General features: G+C 38.0%; 1 protein-coding gene and 1 long non-coding RNA gene across 5 annotated transcripts; one reads left to right on the top strand and one right to left on the bottom strand.

The window, feature by feature from the left end:
• Nucleotides 1-9873: 9873 nt before the first annotated feature.
• On the bottom strand, nt 9874-17860 carry LOC142545171 (tyrosine decarboxylase 2). Of its 4 annotated transcripts, XM_075652171.1 has the most exons (14): nt 17702-17860; nt 17470-17590; nt 17221-17293; nt 17006-17052; nt 16390-16658; nt 15736-15899; nt 15285-15425; nt 14479-14538; nt 13562-13726; nt 12999-13055; nt 12009-12073; nt 11156-11279; nt 10547-10684; nt 9874-10204 (listed from the first exon to the last, which is right to left on the bottom strand). In XM_075652171.1, the coding sequence occupies exons 2-14, from the start codon at nt 17544-17546 to the stop codon at nt 10082-10084; spliced, it is 1503 nt and encodes a 500-aa protein (XP_075508286.1). In that variant the 5' UTR covers nt 17547-17590; nt 17702-17860; the 3' UTR covers nt 9874-10081. The 4 variants fall into 4 exon arrangements, with proteins under 4 accessions (XP_075508286.1, XP_075508293.1, XP_075508302.1 ...); XM_075652178.1 differs by lacking the exon at nt 17006-17052 and having other exon boundaries at nt 16390-16620; XM_075652187.1 differs by lacking the exon at nt 10547-10684.
• LOC142545192 (uncharacterized) lies at nt 14508-15065 on the top strand. Its single transcript, XR_012820236.1, has 2 exons — nt 14508-14907; nt 14967-15065. It is a non-coding gene; the product is annotated as an uncharacterized LOC142545192 (long non-coding RNA).
• Nucleotides 17861-18816: the final 956 nt, after the last annotated feature.

Below are 18816 nucleotides of genomic sequence, written 5' to 3' on the forward strand. Positions count from 1 at the left end.
GTACTTTTATATTGACATGTATATCAGAGTGTTTATATTACGTTTCCGCATTTGCATTTTAAGAAAAAAATTTATGTCCCACATTTCTTAATTGTTATATTGATTCTTAATAATGATTAAGAAGACGAATTAGGTTCGGGTCCCCACAGCAGGTGGTATCAGAGCAGTAGGTTATCTTAGCCTGAGATAGGATCTGGTGAGCGGGGTAGAATGAGTTTTCTTTCCTTGCTTTTGATTGCTAGCATGATTTACTGCTTTGAAATGCATGTTTACCTGTTTTTCTGATTTGATTTTGTAACGTGTATTATTGAGAATGAATCAGAACCGATTCTTGATCAGCAGTAAAATGATCAGAGGAGGACTGAAACAGGTTTGTGGTATTTTGTTGCTAACCCTTTTGGTAATCAGATATGCCTCCTCGAAGAGTACCTGAACAGGGTAGTACATCTGCAAATCCGATGGATGTGACAGCAACTCCGATGGAAACACTGTTGAAAAGGTTTCAGTCGTTTAAACCGCCAACCTTGAGGGAAACAGAGACTTCTGTTGACTGTGAGTGTTGGTTAGATGATATTGAAATGCTGTTTGATTCGTTGGATTACACAGATGAGCGTCGAGTCCGATTGATAGGACACCAGTTGCATGATGTTGCAAAGAACTGATGAATTACGACAAAGAGAGCGTTGGAGCATCGAGGTACGACTATCACTTGGAATGTCTTTAAAGCTGAATTTTATCATAGGTTCTTCCCAGTGTCGTATAGGAAAGACAAGGGGGCAGAGTTTGCCAATCTGAGGCAGGGTTAGTTGAACATTGAGGAGTATGTGATCAAGTTCTCTACCTTGTTGAGATTCGCCCCACATGTGGCCGAGAATGAGGAAGCTATTGCTGATCAATTCATCAATGGTTTGAACCCCGAGATTTTTACATTGGTGAACACTGGGCGACTGAATAACTTTTCTGATGCCCTGAATAGAGCCAAAAGAGCTGAAGCTGGTCTGATGAGACAAAATGGAGCTTCTTATGTTCCTCCAGCTCTGAGGCCACAACAACCTCCTCCCAGATTTGAGGGTGGCAGCAGCAGTGGTGGAAAGAAAGATTTCTTGAAGGCTCGAGGAAAGCAGTTCAAGAAGTCAGGGAGCAGTTCCTCTAGCTCCGGTGGTTCCCGACAAAGCCAGAGCTATACTGGGGTGTATTGCAGAACTTGCGGAGGAAGACATCCAACCGAGCAATGCCAGGGAGTGACTGGTAGTTGCAACATCTGCTGACAGCAGGGACACTTTGCTATGGTGTGTCCACAGAGAGGTTCTCAGAGATCTCAGGGAGCGGAGTCATCTGGATCAGTGGCTCAGACAGGTGGACGATCATCAGCTGTTAATTCCTTTTAGCCACCACCGACTAATCCGTCACAGCAGAGGCCAGGAGGTAGCCAGACCGTGAGCCAGCCTCCTAGACAGCAGGCCAGAATATTTGCTTTGACAGAGGAGCAGGCTCAGGAAGCACCAGACGATGTTGTTGCAGGTAACTGTTCTTTATGTGGTTACCCTGCTTATGTATTGATAGATACGGGTGCTTCTCATACATTTATTTCTGAAAGATTTGCATTGAGTCATGCATTGCCTGTTGAGTCATTATCATCTGTAGTGTCTGTCTCTTCTCTTTTGGGGACATGTTTCATATAAATTAATTCTGTTAAACATTGTTTACTACAGTATGACGGGCATGAGATTGAGCTAAATTGCATCATACTTGGGTTGTCTGATTTTGACTGTATTATCGGTATTGATATGCTGACCAAGTACAGAGCTACAGTTGATTGTTTCCACAAGATTGTGAGATTCAAAACAGATATGGCTGATGAATGGAAATTTTAGGGTAAAGGTTCTAGATCTAGAATTCCTTTTATATCCATATTGTCTATGACTCGATTGTTACAGAAAAGAGCAGAGGGATTCCTTGTCTATTCAGTTGATTTACTGAAATCGAGTCCATCGTTGGCTGAATTGCCAGTGGTTTGCGAGTTTGCTGATGTCTTCCTAGATGAGATTCCGGGTTTGCCTCCGATTCGAGAGATAGACTTCAGTATTGAATTGATGCCAGGTACAGTTCCGATTTCGAGGGCTCCGTACAGAATGGCACCGATTGAGTTGAAAGAATTGAAAGATCAGTTGGAATATTTACTGGCCAAGGGATACATTAGACCGAGTGTTTCGCCTTGGGGTGCTCCAGTACTGTTTGTGAGGAAGAAAGACGGTTCTATGAGACTCTGTATTGATTACCGGCAACTGAACAAGGCTACGGTAAAGAACAAATACCCTTTGCCTCGTATTGATGATTTAATTGATCAGTTGCAGGGTTATTCTGTTTATTCCAAGATAGATCTAAGATCTGGATATCATCAGCTGAGAGTCAGAGATTCTGATATCTCGAAGACAACATTCAGAACCAGGTATGGACATTATGAGTTTATTGTCATGCCGTTCGGTTTGACTAATGCTCCAGCTGTGTTTATGGGTCTGATGAACCGTGTATTTCAGAGATATCTGGATGATTTTGTGATTATTTTTATTGATGATATATTGATTTATTCGAAGAATATGATTGAGCATGCTGAACACTTGAGAATTGTGTTGAGAACTCTGAGGGCTGAGAATATGTATGCGAAATTGTCAAAATGGGAATTCTGGTTGAGACAGGTGGTATTTCTGGGGCATATTATATATGCAGATGGGATTTCTGTTGATCCTAGTAAGGTTGAGGCTGTGATCAGTTGGCCGAGACCGACCTCTGTGCCAGAGATACGCAGTTTTATGGGTTTAGCCGGTTATTATCGTCGATTTATTAAAGATTTCTCGAGTATTGCTAAACCTATTACTCAGTTGACTCAGAAGAATGCTCCATTTATATGGTCTGAAGACTGTGAGTCCAGTTTTCTTGAGTTGAAGAAGAGATTGACCAGTGCACCGATCTTGACTATTCCATCAGGTACTGGTGACTTTATTGTCTATTGCGATGCTTCTCACAGAGGGTTGTGATGTATTCTGATGCAGCGAGGACATGTTATCGCTTATGCCTCGAGACAATTGAAGCCGCATGAGAATCGCTACCCAATTCATGATCTTGAATTGGCAGCCATCGTCTTTGCATTGAAGATATGGCGATATTACCTCTACGGTGAGAAGTTTGAGATTTATTCTGATCATAAAAGCTTGAAATATCTCTTTTCACTGTCAGAGTTAAATATGAGGCAACGAAGATGACTTGATTTATTGAAAGACTTTGATTGTGAAATCAAGTACTATCCGGGGAAATCCAATGCAGCAGCTGATGCACTAAGTCGAAAGGTATGTTCTTTATCCTTATCGACGATTGATGTTTCGAATTTGATAGAAGATTGTTGTTTGTCTGGATTGGTATTTGAGACAGATAGTAGACCGCTGAGACTTTATGCTGTTCAAGTCGAACCGGAGCTGATTTTGAGAATTAAAGCGGCTCAGAAAGTTGATCAGAATGTTCAGAACTCTATAGCGATGGTCAGAGCAGGGCATCGATCAGAGTATCAGGTACGGGATAGTGTGCTGTATGTGAATAATCGTATTGTTGTGCCGAATGTTTCAGAGTTGAAACGACAGATATTGTCCGAAGCACATAGCAGTCGATTCAGTATTCATCCTGGTGGCAGAAAAATGTACAATGATTTGAAAAGACAGTTTTGGTGGAAGCAGATGAAAGCTGATATTGCTGAGTTTGTATCAAAATGTCTAAATTGCCAGCAGGTGAAGGCCGGGAGAAAGAAACCAGGAGGATTATTACAGAGTTTATCTATTCCTGAATGGAAATGGGATCACATTTCCATGGATTTTGTAACGAAGCTACCGATATCCTCCCGAGGTTGCGATGCGATTTGGGTCGTGATTGACAGATTGACCAAATCCGCATGCTTTAATCCGTACAAGATGACGTACAGACATGACCAGATGGCAGAGATTTATGTCAGAGAGGTAGTCAGATTGCACGGAGTGCCGAAGTCGATTGTTTCAGACCGTGATCCTCGATTTACTTCGCACTTCTGGCAGAGTTTACAGCAGGCTCTAGGTACGAAGTTACATCTGAGTACCGCATATCACCCACAGACCGACGGACAGTCAGAGCGGACTATCCAGACACTGGAGGAAATGCTGAGAGCTGTAGTGCTTGATTTTAGCACTAGTTGGCAGGATTCATTGCCACTTTGTGAGTTTTTGTACAACAACAGCTATCAGACGAGTATTGAGATGACACCATTTGAGGCGTTGTACGGGAAAAAAATGCAGATCCCCTCTTTATTGGGACGATATCTCTGAGGTTCCTGAGATTGGACCTCACATGATCAGAGATATGATTGAGAAAGTGAAGCTGATTCAGAAGAGAATGAAGGCAACTCAAGATAGACAGGCCAAATATGCCAATGTTCGACGTAGACCATTGTTATTTGAGGAAGGAGACCGAGTATTCTTGAAGATTTCACCTTTCAGAGGAGTTGTCAGATTTGGCAAGAAAGGGAAGTTGTCTCCACGTTATATTGGGCCGTACGAGATTCTCGAGAAGATAGGAGATCGTGCCTATCGACTCGCCTTACCGCCTTCTTTATCTGGGATACATGATGTCTTTCATGTATCATTATTGCGGAAATATCTTTCCGATGCTTCACATGTCATTCAGCCAGACGAGGCCGAACTGGATGAGACACTGAGTTACATCGAGAAGCCGATTCAGATTCTCGATCGTAAAGAAAAGCAGCTCAGAACGAAGACTATTCCGCTTGTGCAAGTTCAGTGGAGTCGTCATGGCATTGAAGAAGCTACCTGGGAGACAGAGTCTGATATGAGGCGGAAATTCCAGAATTATTTCACTGATGTGAGTTTTCTGTTTAGCTTCTACTATACATTTCTTTCTGATATGATTTGATTTCCTGTGATTTCGGGGACGAAATCAGATCTTAGGGGGGGAGAAATGTAATGCCCGAGATTTTGATTCTGTTAATATGAGATTAATGATTATGAATTGATATGATTATAGACGGACTATTCCGAGACCAGATTGGCCAAAGTATATGAAGGGTGCATATTTTGTACAGAACTGTTGGCGCCCGAGCGGTAGTTTTTGACCGCCCGAGCACCAGTGCATAACAAGTTAAGTGTTCGAGCAGAAGGTGCGGCGCGCGGGCGGTAGTTTGTGACCGCCCGAGCGCCAATGTGCAATCCGAAAGAGCTTGGGCAGAACATTCCGCGCTCAGGCGATAATTCTCGACCGCCCGAGCGCCGACTGAGATGAAAGAAGAATGAGACACGTTTCTTTACATGCAAGTTGAGATATATATATGTTCCTTCATTCAGAATTTGGCAGAAACGAAGAAAGAGGAAGCTCGAGAAAATCCTACGAAAATCCTTACGCCTTATTTCAATCCGTCCGTTAAATTTTGAATCCGACTTCAGTACTGTGTTCTTACCGACGAGAGCTTCAACTGGACGTAAGTTTTCTTATGTTTTGATACCATTTGAAATTGTGATATTGAAGGAATCAGATATGATTCATATATGATTTTCTTGATGTATTAGACATCGTATAATCGAAACCGGATTGAAGAACGGATACCGTATAGAATTGTTATGATTTTCTGAGTTGATTTGATTGAGATTTGATATCAGATTTGTATTGTATCGATTATGAGATGTTGGAATTGATATCTAACTGATATGGTAATACTGGGTATATTGAGACTGTACCGTTATGCCGTTGAAACAGAATTTGATTGAGTTCTGATTATATCCAGTATTGATCTGAGTTGTTTATTGATACGATACCCTCGATATTGTCATTGCCAGATTGATTATTGACAGGCATTGAATCCGAGACTTCGATAGAGTCAGACTAACCGAAAGAAAGGTATAAATCAATGTTGATTCGGGATTGCACAACTCGAGTTAGATTAACTTGAGTTTCCCAAAATCACATACTGAATGATTATTGCATTGATATTTGCAATTCTTGATATTGATATGCTTATCTTATTGATTTATAGCAAAGCATAAGATAGAGTTTGGGCAGATTGCCTAGTCTTTGGCAGAACCGCCAAGTTACTGGACTTTTGGGTATATATCGATGTGCTTAGGAGTAGATCGACTTATATTGCAGATATTCGATATAGATAGCCAAAGTCTGAGAATAAGAACGTACCACCATCTGGCTGGGGAAAGAAGGTGGGAGAACGTTGATTTCTTATTCAATCGGGATCCCTAGATTAGAGATGAGTCGAGTCTGAGATGACGAGTCTAGAGTTGATTTACAGTTTTATATCGATACATGTCTTTCAGATTTTATACATGATATTGATATGTGTTTCATGATTTTATATATATGTTTTTATATGACTTCATGTTTACATTGTTTATACTGGGATTGTATTTCTCACCGGAGTTATCCGGCTGTTGTCTTGTTTGTATGTGTGCATGACAACAGGTGGGGCAGGATCAGGATCAGGATCAGGAAGAGGATGAGAGATTACGATTAGCGTGGAGATCCGGACTTAGAGTAGATTGATTTTCAGTACTTGATGTAGTAACTGAACTTGAGTGTGAGATAAATAATGTTGTACAAGACTTTTACTTTTATATTGACATGTATATCAGAGTGTTTATATTACGTTTCCGCATTTGCATTTTAAGAAAAAAATTTATGTCCCACATTTCTTAATTGTTATATTGATTCTTATAATGATTAAGAAGACGAATTAAGTTCGGGTCCCCACAACAGTTGGCTCCGAACCTGTCATATGAGGAAAGACCCGTCCAAATCCTAGATAGACAGGAGCGGAGACTTCGGAACAAAGTGACCAAGTTGGTCAAACTCCGGTGGCTAAATCAATCAGTATAGGAGGCCACTTGGGAAGCCGAAGCAGATATGAGGAACCGCTACCCGGAGTTGTTCGGTAAGATTTAATTTCGAGGACGAAATTTTTATAAGTGTGGGAGGAACTGTAGTGCCCAACTTCAGTACACGTATAACCCATGCATTAATTAAATTGTTAAATATTTTATTTAAGTTTAAAATGATTTTAGTGATGCATGATTTATTTAAATTGCATTATTTTAATGTTTATGTGATGCAAGTTAAAATGTTTTTCAAGTTCATGTTTCAGGCGATTACTCGAGGCGGGATCGAGGAAAGGACCGGTGACGAATTTGGCAATTTTTAAGAATGATATTTTATTTTTAAGTTAAGGATGGGGTATTTTAATTAATTTATTTAGTTTTAGCATTTTAAAAGATTTACTCATTTATTTAGTTATTTAAAAGTTTCAAACTTTTAAAGTTAAACACTTGTGTGCATTATTTTACTTTTGGGGTATTAGCATTTCAATTACCTTGTGATTGATTATTATTTATTTAAATGAACTAATTAGCTCTAATTTCCCTAACTAAACACACGCACACACACACTCACACACACAAACTCACGACACAAACACACACACACACATATTCATTCAGAATTTCAGATTTTTTTTTTAAAAAAAGAAAGAAACCTAGGGTTCCTGAGGATAGCAGTAGCCGCCCCTTTCTTTCAAATTTCCAGCAAGTTTTCGTCACCCTCGTTGCAAGATTTTAGTGCCACAATCGTCCCGGATCAAGCCTCGCTCCCTTCCCGCTTCGGTATCGTCGTTACGGTATTTCAAATCATCAAAAAGGCACGTATATTCTGTTATTGCTGCATCGATCTCGTTATATTATGCGTTGTGTTGTTATTTATGCGTAAAAATACATGCGTGATGCGTAGAAGTTTGAGCAATTATGTTTAGAACACTTTTGAAACCATTTTAGATCTAAAATTTTCGATTTTTGCTGTCTTTTTAAATACTGCGATTTTTCGGTCGCGTTTTTGAGAAAACTTTCAACACAAAAATTGTAGAAATTATTGATACCTTCGATTTGACAGTAAATTCAAACTATTTGGGTAAGAATTGAGTGAGTTATGGTATTTTTCGTGGGACTGCTCAAACTGCGTTTTCAGAAAAATATGTTTATTAACGTGTTCTTGAGATTTTATTGTTGCAGGCTTCGTTGGGGATCGATGGTGATCGTTGCTGCGTCTAGGTATGCTCAGTATGATATTGGGTTGGCATTTGGGTTGTCGATTAGTGGTGATAGGCACTCGAATTCGTTAGAAGTCGTAGGAAGCGATTTGGTGTCAATTGTCGTGTTTTTGAATTGTATGTGTCGTAGAGTGGACGTCGTTGATTTGGTTCGTTGTCATGGCATACTAGGATGAGTCTCGGGGTGTCGGTTCATGTTCCATACAATCGAGTCTAGAACTGATAAGCATCCCATGTATTAAATTTTCGTGAGTTTCTGATTTGCGCAGGTACACGGACCCTTACACGGGGTCCGTGCCTTTATATCCTTCGAAGTGTCATTTTACCGAGTCTATTCGGACCCCTCGACGGACCCTGGCACGGGGTCCGTGCCCTTGTTTCCTCCTTAGTGTCAGTAAACCGAGTCTAGACGGACCCTTCCACGGACCCTGACACAGGGTCCGTGCCTTCGTTTTCCTTGAAAGTGTCAAATTTGCGAGCCTACACGGACCTACATGGACCCATACACGGACCCAGGCGCGGGGTCCTTGTACTTCGTATATTTTGGGAAATTTTATTTGTGTTTTGGGAGTTTCATGTCTTGGGTTAGTACGATGATTTAAAAGAGGTCAAGTCCCGAGTGTTCTAGAATGTCTTAAGTTATTTATTGAATTCGGGGGTGAACACGTATGCCTACGTCTAAGCTATGCAAGTTAAGTAACTAAAATTCATGTTAGTATGTGCAGCAGCGGCCCCAAATGAAATCCAACGAATCCTCAACGCCAAGTAAGTATGTCGACGTGCAAGAAAATATTTTCAAGTTTTTGAGGTATGCTAAATGTCTTGTGACCAATGTATGTATGGGGTTGGAAAGCGTTAAATCATGAACGGGGACCAACCCACCCCGTTAAAGCATGAACGGGTTTAGATCAGGATTGGAAAGCGTTAAATCATGAATGGGGACCAATCCGCCAGTTAAAGCATGAACGGGGATCTCATGTATGTGGCAGTGGATTCGTCCCTGTCAGCCCAGTACTGTGGTTTAGTCTGATCAGGCGATTTATGTTATGGGTCACTTGCTTTGAAACATGCCTCTACGCAAAATAATGAAGTTCATGTATGTTTATGTATGTACAAGTATGCAAGTATGTTTATGAAAGTTTTCACATTATGACACGTCTAAGTTATGTACGTATGTTCATGTTTAGTGTAAGTTCAAGTTTCAAGTATGTATGTTGTATTTTAAAGTTGCATGTGGTTTTATTACGTATTATTCGTTACTCCAAGTTTATACGTGTTGAGTCTTTAGACTCACTAGACTTGATCGATGCAGGTGAGGATGATTATGAGGAGGACTGGAGGTGGTGACCAAGGGGCAGGTTTGGACTGAGTAGGAGGCTAGACCCGAGGAACCGCCAAGTTTTAGTTTTATGAAAATGTTCAAATACTTTTGTCAAACTTAAATTTTTAGATCGTTTGTTGCAACAGATTTGGAGACATACAGTTTACTTTATCAAACTCTGGGTGTTCACGACTTATTTAAGAAAATTTTTTAATTTTTCCGCAAATTGTTGCAATAGTAAATGTACGGTACGTTACATAGTGTCTTTGTCTTCGAGCGAAGCCATCTCACCATTTTTCTTTGATACACACTTATATTTTGGGGTGGGGTGGTTCGGTTTGGTTCCATTTAAGAAATTGATTCGTGATTATCGGTTCGATATATTTCATTGGGTGTGAATTTTTTATCGAGACATATAGCATACTAGAGAAATGCTTATGATAACAATAACATAGTCCAATTTACTTGTTAGAGAAGTACAAAGGCTTTTATTGTAACAATCAAAATAGCATCATAAGGCTAGTTCCTAAGATATATAATAGAACAAACAATAAAGGACTCCCAATCAACAGGGCATAGAATTCCCTGAACTCATCAGCGATCCATAGATCTCAGCAAACAACCTTCTTCTACATACGTTTCAGTAGAGCATAAGCCTTTTCTTGTAACATCTCCCAAGCAGCAAAGATGTGCCTCTCTTCAGTCAGCGGAGCTCCCACTGCAAACCGGAGTATGTACTTGTTCGACAGGACCTAAACACGGGAACATAAAAGTTGAGATTAATTCACACTCTGAGGACAAGGTAACAAAACCACTTGCCTTTCATTTGTGACTGGGGTGTGGTTTGTTTCATACAACTCGCTTTTATGTATGAGTTAGAGACTGGAGATATAAAGCCAAAATCAGTATCCCACATGTACACATGCATGTGGTTTAGTATTGGGAAACAAAGATCATGAAAAATCACCCAAAACCAGTTAAGTGTGATGGGGATTGTGTAGGTTTGAACTTGTGCCCTGTTCCAATGTACTCATGTAAAGTGACCCATCAATAATATTGATGCTTAATACAGTTATCATAATAGCATTGAATACCGTGTGAGAGATGAATAATTTTCCAGTTGAGTTAACTGCATCTAGTAGCTCGCTGTTCAATTTGTTTCCCAGCTCTTCATTGTTATGTGGAGGAACCAAGCGAAAGCATACTAAAGAAAAAAGTCGAGTGGCAGAAATCTGCATATTTGTGTAGCACATAATCAATATTGCTTGGTTTTTCCACATCTAAACCATACTAAATTCAAGGTGTTAGTTTCCAGATTATATATGGTGTGAAGAAAAGGTTTTAAGCCACTCAAACTGCAGAAAGATTCCTTCATAAACCAAAGATGCCTAGAAGATTGCTCTATCTGATGCCCCTATTAGGCTTCTGGGAACAGTTTCACTATTCATTGTGGGTAAGAAGTTTTTTGGGAAGAATATAGAAAGTCGTGTATCAATTGGCTCTCATTATCCATCAGTATGCAGCAGTTGCAGAGTCAAAAACCTTTCTAAAAGGGTAAATAATTAAAATACTGCCAAGTTTTGAACGACTGACATATATTTTTACTGTACTGTCCCCCTCTCTATCCGCTACCGGTATTCTCAGAGCTGATATCAACTAGCACCTCTGGACATAAAAAATAAATCCCCTTGCGGTATCATTACCTCAAATCTTGCGTCATTTTTAACAAGATCTTCAAACTTCCTAGCCAGTTCAATACGATTTCTTATATAAACTTGCAAGTTTTCCAACCCATAAAGTCTGAACACCATCCATAGCTTCAGAGATCTGTGACAAATATTCTATATTAGGTACAGGGCGACCATAGATTTGCGCCAAAGCATTAGAGGAGGACCACAAAACAACTACTTATACAGCAGCATAGTGTTATTTCTTATGTAATGGATGTGATGAATCTGAACAAGCAACATACGATTAAGATTTCAGGCCTACATAAAGGATGAAATCATGAATTATAACACATGAACATAACAGAATCATGTAACATTGTTCATCAACTTTACTCGCACTAATCCATGTGCATTGAAAAACTTAATTATGCCTTTTCTGCGATTAATATTAATACTTCGTATTCTTTTTAATAGGAAAATTTCTTAGACTTGGTTTACCCTTACATGGAATTAACATAAGTGAGAATAAGCTTTCCTGCCTCTTGTGACAATAAAAATTGCATACTTACACAGGAGCTATTGGGCAGAGGGCTTGTTTCAGTTATTTGACTATTGATTAGAATTCTTGCCCTACTTGTACGGACAATTTACATCTAGTATTAGTTCAACTGTTAAATTGACATCAAAATGAGGTCTTTAGTATCTTCAAATGACCTCTCTATGTTTTCCGGAGTAGGACTTTTAACCAGCAAAACCCTCAACAATAAATATATATCGATATACCAACGATTGAAATGTTCTCCGCCTATGAATTATGTAAACTAAATAATTAGTTTAGATCATCTTAGGCAATTGACAGTAGTTAAAAGGAATTTGCAACAAATACCTGAATCTGCGTCCTAAAGGAATTTGCCAATCTTTGTAATCCACGACCATGTTTTCTTGATAAGCCTGAATATCAGTCTGATAAATTACAATGCATACTTGACAAGAATCAATGCAACATGATACATCACAAAGTGTGAGATAATAGCTCTCAACATGTAAAAATCACTCTCCCAAGCAAAATTAATTGAAACGAATTACATTAAATGCATATTTATGATGCACCTACATAATCCTAATGAAGTAACAAAGGAGACCAACATCTTACACTAATACAAAGGAATCCAATTTCTTCCGAACTTATAGCAAATTTCCACCATCATCCAGAAAATAAACATGAATAAACACGATATATTGCAGTTCAAACTAACATTTGAACAAGGGAGGATGTCCATGCAGATGATGAATTTTTGTGCTATGCTTTACAGCATCAACATTAATTTTCTATTAAAAAAAAGGTAACGACAACAGTAAACGAAAAATTGAGGTTATGTTTCATTTTGACTTTTGTTTAAAGTGTTTCTGGAGTTTTGTTTTGAGACAATGGGTTTTTGAAAACTGCATTGAAGAATGAAGTGTAATTTGGATATGTTCATAGAAAATTCAAAATTTACTTTAGCAGTCATTTTTTTTACTAGCATATAAATTTTTAAAATATATTGTATTGTGTTAATTTACATATTAGGAAGGGTGAAAATTTTGAATTAAAATCAATGATCAATGTTGGCAGATGTGAAATGATTTTTTTTTTTTCTGTTTTTACGTATTAGAACACGTTTCTTTGAAAAACAAAGCCAAACATACCCTGAACTTTCCAAATAGTTTTGACCTCTTAGGAATCTAACAGCCAGGCCATTCCAGATATTGCTATATCAACAATTCACCTTAACAAGGCTACCAAATGTTGAAGAGCATAACAAAGACTTTCATATTGCAACAGAATATCACTACAAATTACAAAAATATAATGGCAGTATGTTAAAGTACTCACTTTGTTCTCTAGATACTCTGCCTTTGTTGAGAGTGATTGGATGAGTGCATTTCTTTCCTGTTAACATTAATTAGTCATAATACAGTTCAGTTCCAGCAATAGAAGAGAATTGATAGCTCATGAAGCACTAAACTTCAGGTATTCGCTACCCGAGTATTGATGGTTTTGCAATGATAAAGAGTTTGTTTAAAGAATCGTCTTGATTCCGAAGCAGCGTGTATGTAAATACTAGCACTCTGTTGCATAACAAATATATTTGATATGAAAAATAAAGAGCTGGTTTAGAATGTTTTAGCATCATAGACTAATAAAAATCTGGGAAAATAAAGAAAAGGATATAACTGATCAGCACCTCCTAAGAAATTTCATAGAGAAGAGAAATTAGCATATATGTAGATACGGCTTGTTAGGTAGCTTGACAATATCAGTTAATATAATTTATGTCTTCATAGTTGCTTTCCACACCTCGTCTCAAACCAAAAGATGGAATTAATCTTCATGCCACAGTGTGAGAAATGGCTGGAATCACAAATAATTCAAGAATAATAAATTGGATAGTATACCTTCACCCAAAGAGCCGAGCAATCAAAATTGGTCAAAAATAACTTGTGCGCATTCATGTTGAAAGAGTCAGCTTCCTCAACACCATCTAAGTAGGGACGAAACTCTGGGCAGATACAAGCACTTCCAGCATAAGCAGCATCCACGTGAAACCATAGCCCATTACTCTGTATTTTATCATGCATGCATAGAAGTGCTTTTATCCTTTTTGTAATGATAAGATTTTAGATGACCTATCTCTATGAGTAATAATGAAAACTATCAGAACGGGACAGATTCTAGCCATGTAGTAAGAGTTTTTGTAACCTTTTCTAGTCGACCACTTTCAGACTTTTAACACAAGCGATTTGCTATCTAAACTAACCTCACCAACAAAATGAACAAAATCAAAGTGAAGCCTGCTTGACTTAGTACACCAAATTCTGTCTCAACTGGTGATGCCCTTTCCGTTTCTCAATGATATAGATTGATATTAAAACTATGGGTGCTTTAACAGGTTGAATAATACTACAAACTTGAGAAATTATTAACAGATAGGAATACTGCAGAAATTTAGTGGAGGGGCTATCTCTGAACTTGAGAGACATGCTAGCGTGATTTAAACAAGATTAATATTTCAAAAGGAATGGATCCCAGTATTTTGAAAATCAGCATTTTAATCTAAAGCCGGGAATTCTTCAAAGGGTTACTTGCTAGATTACTGTTGAGTTCGATAAAATCATGGGAATTAGTAGATCGTTAGGGAAGAAGTTTATGAGCATATGAAACCTCTTGCTTCAAAGTGTTTCAAAAAATTGAGCCTGTATGAATAACAGCCTCTCTCATGATGCTGCCACTTGAACGAATAACATAACTACCGGAATACATGTTTTCCAGGAGCATAAAAAGTAAATATGTCTCAGTACTGTGCAAAACTCACCTTTGCAATCTTCCCCAATGCAAGCAGAGGATCTACAGCTGTTGATGATGTAGTACCAATCTGCCAATGAAAAGAAAAGATGTTTCTTTCGCAATTAACTCTTAGTATTCTTTAAAAAAAATTCAGTGTGGCATTCATTTTCATAGATGGTGATCAAGAACAACCTTTTCGTTCTAGACCAGATAGTTGTTTCTTGAATAATTAAGCAAACAATGTGTCAAATCTCTCGTGAAGTCGACTTACTAATAATAAACTTTACATGGTGCTGAACAGGTGCACACCTAAACCTTACAAAACTCACATAAGAAGTTCTTTGATATCAACACTTACAATTATGAGAAGAACTTTACACTACTCGTATAACCAACATCAGTCAACTGTCATGAGCTCAAATACCTTAAAATCACTTAGGCAGAAGCAACAACATCAGTCAACTGTCATGAGTTCAAATACCTTAAAATCACTTAGGCAGAAGCAACACACCACAGCCGATCATAAGTGAGGAGATAACATAACAGGCTGTGATCTTTTAATACAGGAATTAGATCTGTCCCAAAATTGTGAAGAATAAAGCGCATACCACTTAAGAGGCAGTGCTTTAAGACATTTCACTTGGTATTTTATACATCAAAATCACAAATTAGAGTTTAAGGATACGCTTTAGTTAAAATATAAATAGTCATAACAGAGTCCTCAGCCAATGCAAAAACTAAAATAAATTGAAGAACAAGTTGAGCACGTGGGGAATACAGTAAATAAATAATATAAGAAGTTCTCATCTTAATTTTTTTTCTTAGTTTCCTTACAGTAGCACACAAGAAGAAGGGAATTAAACCCAAGGCTATGTCCTGTGAAATTGTTTTGGTTAATGATTCGGGAGAAAGAGCATATTCAGTGGAAGAATCTGTTTCCAGAATCCGGATATTTTGTGGGAAAATTCCTCCAATCTGTCAGGGAAAGAAAACAAAAGAATTGGCATCATCAATAAGAATTAAATAAGCAGAGTTTACATAATGAGTTGATAAACAAAATTGATAAACAAAACGCTTTAAACGAAGATTTTCCAGTTATATGTATTTCAAAAATATTAATGCATTGCTAACTCGTTTTGCAAGTACTACCATTGAAAACCATCAAATATTGTTAATATGCAAACTACTGTCTATTATCCAACTTATTAAGATTAACATTGAATGTAGACTAGTATAATCACATGTACCAGAGGACGTTTTAACTTGTATTAAAAATTCAATTCACCTTGCAGGCTTTCTGCAGAGAAGCATGAGTTTGATCAGAGATATACACCACAAGCTTTCTGATGGCATCTTCCCCAACCTTTCTCAAAATTTTATCTCGAGCCGCCAAAAGCACAACCAAAACTGCTTCACTCGCAGTGCCCTGTATCACTCCACCACCGTGTCCTAGAACTCGACTCCCAATCATAAACAACTTTGCGAATGCAAAAACTAAGCAGATAAAAATTCTTTATATGTAAAAAGATAGTTCATATATTTAGAAAAGGTTTTAATACTACTTTAATAAATAAATAAAAAAAACAAGATGAGGCTTTCAGAACCAAGCTTTAGAAAGAAAAAGATGATGTTTAGAAAGTCATTTTTCCATAAAAGAAGTTAAGAACCAAAATATGTTTTTACATAAGTCCAACTTCACTAGGAAAAAAAAAACAAAAAACCAAAGCAATCGTTTGCAAAGTTTTGTTTAATCAAATTCTTCTCCTCGCAAACAGATCGAGCATATTTGGTTGTACAAAATTGTAGTTCGACTATTTTTGTTGAAAGGTCGGACTTTTCCATGAGATAGCTTTCCTTGCTTTCCTTTAGGAGGAAAAAAGCTTCTCTAAGCAATCACATTCAAAGATGTCCTTGAAGCATGAGTAAGTGATACGAATACCTGTTGAAAGGAAAGCATCAGGTAGCTTAAGTGCTTTGCCAAGCCAATCCATAACTATTGTTTCGAGTTCTGTCGCGGCAGGAGAAGTTATCCAGCTAAATCCCACCACGTTTACACCAGCACTGAGCATTTCCCCCAAAAATCCTGCAATGCTGCTATTTGATGGAAAGTATGCAAAGTATCCTGGGCTTTGCCAATGGGTGACCCCTGGCATGATTTTGTCTCGGATATCTGCATTGAAAATGAAACACAAGATCGTGGGCATTAACCTGCATACATACACAACATTAAATTTTCAATTTCCTGCGATCATTCTCTCGTACATCTTGAAAAGATCATGGACTTAAGTTGAACTCCACCCCTAGCTCAAAGGATGAGTCCATATATACAGCTTACAAAAACTAAATTCAGTCAACGCCAGATATCTAATACAAAACCCTCATGCGCCCAGAAATAAACAATGTTAAGATCGTGGACTTGTACATAACTCCACCCCTAAAGCTAGCTCAAGCGGAGAGGATGTTCCAATCTATATATACAACTTCCAAAAATGTAATTCCTCCGATATGGGACACCTAACATCTCTAACAAGGATAGTAATAAAATTGTGTTTCACCCAATCTGGCATTCAGTAATCCAGGTCCAGGCATTTTTGAGGTAGTCCTACAAGATTCAATCTTCCATTTAGATAAATAATACTCTGTTCCCATTTGTTCATAAATGTTATGTTTTCTTTGTCTTTTTCTATTATGTTCAACTGTAGGATACACGTAAAACCCTTTTCCGGCTACATATTGTGTTTATAAAAATAGATTTTTTTTACTTTTTTACCATCCAGAACATCTTGAAATGAGTGGGGACGAGCCGGTGCAGAATCTGGAATAAGCTCCTGCAGATAACCAGGCTACATGAAGAAAATAAGTTAATTAACTGACCGACCATATTTCAGTTCAAAAATTTGTAAGTATCACAGCAGTTTGAAATTAAATGGCCTGGCCTAGCTTGTGTGCTTCATTTACTTTACGCAAACAAAGACAGAGAAGTTCATGGAAGGAAGAAAGAGTGAAGGTATGGTTCTACCTGAACTTGGCTAAGGACAGGGAATGTTTCAATATCCTTGTAATAATCAGCAATGAAATCCACCATCTTGTGTGCATACTCCCTCAGCTGTTCTGAATCCATCGTCTTCATGTCACCTTCCCTGATACAGCAAACAAAAAACCCACGTTAACAACTCCAAACACATAGTAATCACATTCAAGAACGCACACACCCACGTCAGGAACAAAAAAGTCCTCAAGAATAGCCATACATGTTTGATAATTTGAGAAAGCGGCAAGAACAATGCACGAAAGTGGTCGATTTCTTAGTTTCCTACGGCAACAAGCAATAGACCATTTTATGATTTTATCGTTCGGGTTTAGTCATACTTATATGGAGATATGAGTGGTGTAGGCAGGCGATCCTTTGTTACAGCTATAGTAAACATGTATAAGCTGTTAAACATGTACTTGTAAAACAAGTAAATTTTATGAATTTCGAAAGTCGATATTTATATTTTATTAATAAATATGTTTATTTTTGTAAATTTGATGGGTACATTTTTGTAAAATTGGAATTGGTGTAACGAAGTCGTACAAAGATGAGACGTCGTGATTTATAGACATTGATCGATCTCAAGTCTTTTGAGGAATTGAAAGTGAAATTTGACGAATACCAATGCCAATTGTGCATGCGAGCACATATTTTTCATTGCCTGATATTTGGTCAAAAATGATACGTCCATGGTTCGGTCGACCCTACCCCTGCGGGCACTGTCTGCAGGGATCGATCCAACGGCTCGGATTTTTTCGAGCCAATTTTTTTTTTTTTTTACAGGGAGGTGGGCCCGGATCACTCATGTGGAGTGATCCGGGCCGTTCATTGCCCGTGCAGGCAGTGCCTGCACGAGTAGGTTGAAACAAACCATACGTCCATATTGAATCTATTAGTGTCGTTGAGGGTATCTCATTTTTTTGCGTGATCCACGTTTCCGGGTACACTCAGCCACAAAAATATATGTTTGATTATATTTTTTTTTTAAAAAAAGGTTAATAATTTTAATTAACGTTAATTGATGTTTGGTGATTGATTTTTGGCAAAAATTTGGGTGAGACGGTCTCACGGGTCGTATTTGTGAGACGGATCTCTTATTTGGGTCATCCATGAAAAGTATTACTTTTTATGCTAAGAGTATTACTTTTTATTGTGAATATGGGTAGAGTTGACCCATCTCAAAATTTAAGATCAGTGAGACGGTCTCACATGAGACCGACTCTTGATTTTTTCTTTTGGAGATTTTTTAGAATGGTCTTCTAGGTATAGAGGTCTGCCAACCCTTGTCACAAAAATATATGTTTGGTTATATTTTTTTAAAAAAGGTTAATG

The sequence above is a fragment of the Primulina tabacum genome, chromosome 1 (genome assembly GCF_025594145.1).
Source record: "Primulina tabacum isolate GXHZ01 chromosome 1, ASM2559414v2, whole genome shotgun sequence".
Taxonomy (NCBI): domain Eukaryota; kingdom Viridiplantae; phylum Streptophyta; class Magnoliopsida; order Lamiales; family Gesneriaceae; genus Primulina; species Primulina tabacum.